This window comes from Mustela nivalis, assembly GCF_964662115.1.
Source record: "Mustela nivalis genome assembly, chromosome: 6".
Classification (NCBI taxonomy): Eukaryota; Metazoa; Chordata; class Mammalia; order Carnivora; family Mustelidae; genus Mustela; species Mustela nivalis.
Window position 1 is genome coordinate 94315854 of NC_139025.1, and position 6535 is coordinate 94322388.

A 6535-nucleotide genomic window follows, 5' to 3' on the forward strand; every position below is an offset into this window, starting at 1 on the left:
CAGGAATTATGAAGGCCTATGGAGAGAGAGTGTGTGTTTTATATGAGCTTTCAGACTCCCATAATCATGATGACAAGTGGTAAAGAATTATAACTTAACTATGAAATTCTCCAGATTATTTTATCAGTATTAACAGAAATTAATGGGTGCCTGGGTGACTCAGTCAGTTAGGCATTTGCCTTTGACTCATGTCATGATTCTGGGGTCCTGGAATTGAGCCTTGAAATAGGGTTCCCTGCTCATCAGAGATTTTGCTTCTCCCCTCTTCTCACCCTCTGCCTTTCCCCCTGCTCACACTGGACTGTTTCTCTGTCAAATAAATAAATACAATATTTTTATAAAAATAAACAGAAATTACCCCAACTAACAAATGCAGCACACTCTGGTGAATAAGTTTATTCAGCAAGTTGTTTTACATGAATAATATGTATTAAGCAGCAACATTGAAGAAGGATTTGTTAAAGTGTTGACTGTGCCTTTGCTGTATAGCCTTAATATTTTATGTGTTCCTATACCATTAACACCAACCATAGCATTATCTTCATTTACGTATCAGTACGTAGCTCTGTGAAATAAAGTCTTATTTAGGTGTATCCTGTATATGTAAATCTGTTTTCTCTATTGTATAGAGAAATATACCTATTAGTACATAATTGACATCTGAGTGGTCCTGTTTTGAGAGGAAGACATACAACTTATTTATTTCATATGAGTAAATGCCATTTCTGAATGTACTCAAAAGCTATATATTAAATTTTTTTAAATAAAAAGAAGGAAATAGAAACAAAAAAGAACACAATAAGGGAAGAGAATTTAAATATCAAAAAGGACCATTCTTTGGAATTATTATAATTTTATTATAATTACTCATTCAATCAAATTAATCTACCCTTCCCATTGGTCAAAATGATCTACTTTTACATCATAGTGATTCCATTTATAATTGTCTAGGAATAAGGCTACAGTAGTTACAGTTGTATAAGTTTACTTTGTTTCCCAGAAAAGAACATTTCTTATGACTGTAGAAACCTGACCAGGCTTCAGGTACTGACTCTTCAGTTTTGACATGGCTGCCTTCACTTCTTTGTTCCTTAGAGTGTAAATAACTGGGTTTAAGATGGGAGTAAAGATGGTGTAAAAAACAGCAAGGACTTTGTCAACAGAATAACCGCTGAAGGGCCACACGTAGATGAAGATGCATGGTCCAAAGAATAGTATGACCACAGTGATATGAGCAGTCAGTGTGGAGCGGGCCTTTGCCATGCTAGCAGAGGAGCGGTTCCTGACGGTGATAAGTATCACAGTGTAGGAGACAACCAAAAGGAGAAAGGAGCTCATAGAAAGAAAGCCACTGTCTGCAACTATAAGTAGGCTGACAACATAAGTGTCTATGCAGGCCAGCTTTGTCACTAGAGGGAGGTCACAGAAAAAACTGTCTACCTGATTTGGGCCACAAAAAGGCAAGTTAACAGTAAATGCCAACTGGCTAGTAGTATGGATGAAACCCACAAGCCAGGGGATGAGAACAAGAATAATACACACACGGCGACTCATTATTGTCATGTAGTGGAGAGGTTTGCATATAGCAACGTAACGGTCATAAGCCATGGATACAAGGAGCACCATTTCACTGCCAGCGAAAAGGTGAACGCAGAAAATCTGGGCCAGGCAGGCATCAAATGAAATAGTCTTGTGCTCAACCAGAAAGTCTGCAATCATTTTGGGGGTAGCAAAAGAGGCAACGCATATATCTATAAACGAGAGGTTCGCAAGCAGGAAGTACATGGGGGTATGAAGGCGAGAATCTGAGGTTACAGTGAGGATGATAAGAAAGTTGCCCAGCAGTATTGCTAGGTAAAGTAGTGAAAATATGAGAAACAAGAAAGGCTGGAGCTCCTGGGAATTAGAGAGCCCCAGCAACACAAACTCGGTCACCCGGGAATGATTTATGTCATTCATTGACTTTGGGAGGATTGTATCTTGTTACCTGAATAAGAGAGAAATAGAGATCAGTCAGTAAGCATGGGTTTCATTTCCCATTTCCACTTCCTTCTTTAGAGATTCTAATTTCTACTTATATTTATATATCTGAATTTTCATGAATCATTAAAAAGTATATAAGCAATATAATAACAATAAAGTGGGATAAAGGGGAGAGTTTTGAGATGTTTGACATTGTCATGTCCAGTTATATGAATTTGAGGAATGTAAACTACTTACTTTACAAATGAAATTGAAAATCTGAAATGTTTTCTTGACATTACAGAAATCTAGTCTAAGAAGTTACAAAGACAAAATCTGAATAGTTTTTTCTATAACAAATTATATAACATGTTTTTAAATGGCTAACACAGGAAGACAGTTTCACAATGTTGACCCCAAAAGTGAGACAGAAAAGTGTGTATACTATATGAACCTATTTAAATAAAGTTCAAAAATAGGCTACACCGATCTATGATATTAACAAAGCTCCTGGAGGGGTTTTCCTGGAAGGGCAATAGGAACAGGAAGGTGACAGGAAGGGCTTCTGAAGTGTTGGTAATGTTCTGTTTCTTGATGTGATTGATAGATACAAGTGTTTGCTTTGTGAAAACTTGCAAGATGTACAAGATCTGCCACGTGTAATTTTGTGCATATTTTATTTGTTAATAAAAAATCCAAGAGGTAAATAGACACCATTATCTGGTGTGAGAACTCACAGGCAGAATCATTGCCTTCAGTGATTAGGTCTTATTCCCTTCTCTATTCATTTACAAATTTTATGAACTAAAATACAAAACCTAACAAAACCCAAAGATCTAGAGTTCATTGGAAGTCTTCCTGGAGTTGTGACTCATCTCTTCCTGGAGTTCTGTTCTATGAAGGAATCCAGTATATTTGTTCTTTTCAATTATTTCCTGATGTTAAACTTCATTAACCTCAGCTATTGTTACTAATAGCCAAAGATTTAATATTGAATTATAACTGACATTTAATTTGGTGGGGTTTTAAAAAATTATAGTTATATTGTACAGTAGTATTCATAGTAAGAAATCCAGACTGTGAAAAAACAATGTTTTTTTTTGTTAGGTTATTATATACTCTATTTTATCAACACTTTCTCCCTTTTATGTTATTTATACTTTTATAAGCTATCTAGAACTTGGAAACAGTGTATAGTGAATAAAAAAAAGATAATGTGAAATGTAAAGAAATATCTCTCTCTACATCTAAATCACTTCTTTGGAAGGGAGTGTCTTTTATTCTACTGATTTCTAATTATTTGAAGTTTTTTTTATATTAATGTTTTCTTAAATCTAATTGCAATTGCCTAGTGTTTCCTTGAGTTTCACTGGAGGATTTACACATAAATATAGGGCATGTGATGAATAATTTTAATATAGGGATTCATCCCTATATTTCAAATCTCTAGTTGTCTTGAAAATTCCCCCAAAGAATTCACATATCATCATTAATTATATCAAAACTATGGTTCATGGATGTTCAGAAGAAACTGCCAGCAGAGTCTGAAGTTATAAGGGCTGGAGGTAAAATTATGCAGTGGAGTAAGTTTGTCTTTGAGAAGCCACCACATTCTTCTGCTGTGTTTCTCTTTTCCTCATCATTTCATAGTAGCCAGTTTTTGAGTTAACTCCAGGTATACAGCATGGCCTATCCTCCCTGGGAAACACCCTGACTCAGACTCCTTGACACAAATACTGTAATGAATGCCTAGAAGCAGGCAAGGAAATGATACCCAATAAGACCAACTAATAGGGGCTCTTATGTGTCCTATCAGAAACAGCAAAGCCTTAAATTAATCACAGGGAATGAATCTCCCTCCCAGGGAGACCTTCTAGAGATATAGAAGAACAGAGTGGCAGAGAAGATTTTCTGGTACCTTACAAATAAAATGTATAATCCACTTATGTGAGAAAATCACAGGAATCATCCTCCCAATAAATCTTCTGCAAAGTTGTATGCTTCCATGTCAGGGGCTTCTTGGGTGGCCCTCCTCCCCACTCATAAACACTGTCTCCCTCAAAAAAAGTAAATACATAAAAAAATAGGGGCACCTAGGTGGCTTAGTTGGCAAATCATCTGCCTTCAGTTCAGGTCATGATCCCGGGGTCCAGGGATTAAGCCCCAAGCCAGGCTCCCTCCTTAGCAGAGACCCCGCTTCTCCCTCTCCCTCTTCTACTTCCCTTACTTGAGCTCTCTTACTCTGTGTCAAATAAACAAATCTTCAAAATAATAATGTATTTTTTTTCAAATCAGAGTATTTTCTGATAATTTTATATGCTCAAAGATAGTTTATATGACCTGACTCACCTAAGAATGAGTCTCTAATTAGTACATGTGTTTTTGAAGGATCAATCTTTCATTTCTTGTACTATTTGAAAGTAAATTAATGCATATTTACAGGGTTGCATTAGGTAACTCTCAGGTATCTTCTTTTTGAAATTCTGTCAGATATTTTCTTACTACTTTTATCTTGGATATTATGACTGGTGGATTAAGTGAAGTAAGTAAAAGTATTGGTTACAAGAGGCCAGCAAACACTCTCAGGTCAAAGATCCATCTTTCACAATTTTTCCAGTATTGCCACTGCCTTTACCTTCTCTAAATCCTAATCAGAGATGTAACAGTCACTGGAGACAAATGCTAGAGTGTGGTCTCTGTAAGGATACTGACAAAACACTTTCACTTACCTAAGATGAAATGGGGTGTGTGTGATATATCCTATAATTTGTAGTCATTAACACTTGGTAAGAATTAGTTGTTACTTCCACATCTCCTAAGAAAATAGACCTGGCTCTGTAGAGATGAACCATAAAGTTTGCTTTTAAATAAGAAGGAAATAGACTGAGAGTGTCTGTAGCCAGGATGGACTATCTTCATAGAGATGAGAGAAGGCTGAACGCAGTATTCGAATTTAGGTCTAGAGTAGCTGGGGTAGTACTTGGAGCTCTCAGGAATCTAAGAGACAAAGGAGTAGACAAAAAGGGAGACATGCTAAAACAATATTTCCTGTTTCACGTTTTTCAAAGAATTCAGCCTGACTGTAGCTATCTTGCTTCTGTTTTTGGTAGCAGTAAACTATATGATTACAAATAACTTTCAGAGACCTCTAGAAATCAATACCAATCATTGGCAACTCAGGATTACATGAAGAGGATTATTTCTTAGTCTCCACTGCAGCTTCAAATATAGCGTATTTGCCCTCATATGTTAGGAAAATGCTTTTTTTTTTTTTTAACCTAACCTCATCTGATAAGTCCAGAAGAATGGATGAAATTCTTCAGAGATTTAGACATTATTCATAAGGGGAAGTTTCGGCAACAATCTACAGCAATTTCATATAAGCTTTCATTTAAAGATCAACAAGAATATTTTTTAGAAGGTATCACTTGCAATAGTAATTGTTACCTGATCTGGAGTCTGTAAAGAGAGGTATCAGAATATTGTATCATTTAATCAAAACCATGTTTAGGTAATATTTAGGCTTCTTTTTTTCTCTTCATCCCAATTCCCCTTCATTCAAAGTATAGATAACTTTGTTCCCTGCTTCTCAGATATGTGTTATATATGATCATCAGATAATAGAATCAAACATTTTTTGTAATAGCAATATAAAGAATTCACCATAGTATTAATAAGATTATAAAAGTTAGTAATCATATATGGGCTATCCTCTTTTTTTTTTTTCTCGCAAGTAGAATATGTATCAAGCAAGATATTTGGATTTTCATGTTACTTGTATTTTTTAGTACGAATTAACAAAATAGCCTGATGTCCAGATCAATAGATGATGTTCAAAGACATTGTGGACTATAAGAGAAATAGTAGTCTGAGTTATACAAAATATCTATTCAAATTCTGCCTCTCAATAAATAAATTCACAATTTTAGGCAAATCACCTACCCTTCACAGTGCTCCGTGTCTCTTCAAAAAACGGGGGAAGAAGTCTATCTCCTAACTTTAATATTCTTTAATCCTCTGGCTTTTGAAAACATGACCCATCCCTAAATGTTAATTCAATGATAAAATTATAAAAGGTTGCAGTTAAATAAAACTATATTCAGTCAAAAGGCGAAACCCATCCTGGTTTTAGCAAAAAAAAAAAAAAAAAAAAAATTCAGTTGCTTCTCAGACAGATACTTGGTCAGCTAAAAGGTACAATTGATGTAAAATATTCAAAGATTAATTGAAAGGGTGAGGACTAATCGTCTGTCTCCTGTTCTCTGTTGTGACTGAATTAGGAGGCTGCAGAACAACAGGACTCTTGTTGTCCCTAGCCTTATATTGCACCAACTGGGAGGAACAACATTCTTCAGGATCCACTGGGTAGAGTGGAAATTTAGAGGAACAAATGTCTTTCCAGACTTTAATCTCTGTCATTTATACCTTGAAGTATCCTCAGAGCATAGATCTAAGAAAAGCCATTAAAATTGTTAGAAGCTAGTTAGTTATATGACATCACTGGATTGCAGTGTAGTGTTGGTGATAGAGGAGTGTCGTGGTAGTAGAAATCACGTGTATTAGGGCTAATTAT

The 6535-nt window shown here is 35.5% G+C and overlaps 1 protein-coding gene across 1 annotated transcript; it reads right to left on the bottom strand.

Annotated features, from left to right (window-relative positions):
- Nucleotides 1-836: 836 nt before the first annotated feature.
- Nucleotides 837-4805, bottom strand: LOC309867712 (olfactory receptor 4K15-like). Its single transcript, XM_082736780.1, has 2 exons — nt 4692-4805; nt 837-1987 (listed from the first exon to the last, which is right to left on the bottom strand). Exon 2 carries the CDS (start codon nt 1957-1959, stop codon nt 985-987), a length of 975 nt encoding a protein of 324 aa, XP_082592906.1. The 5' UTR covers nt 1960-1987; nt 4692-4805; the 3' UTR covers nt 837-984.
- Between the last annotated feature and the right edge of the window lie 1730 nt (nt 4806-6535).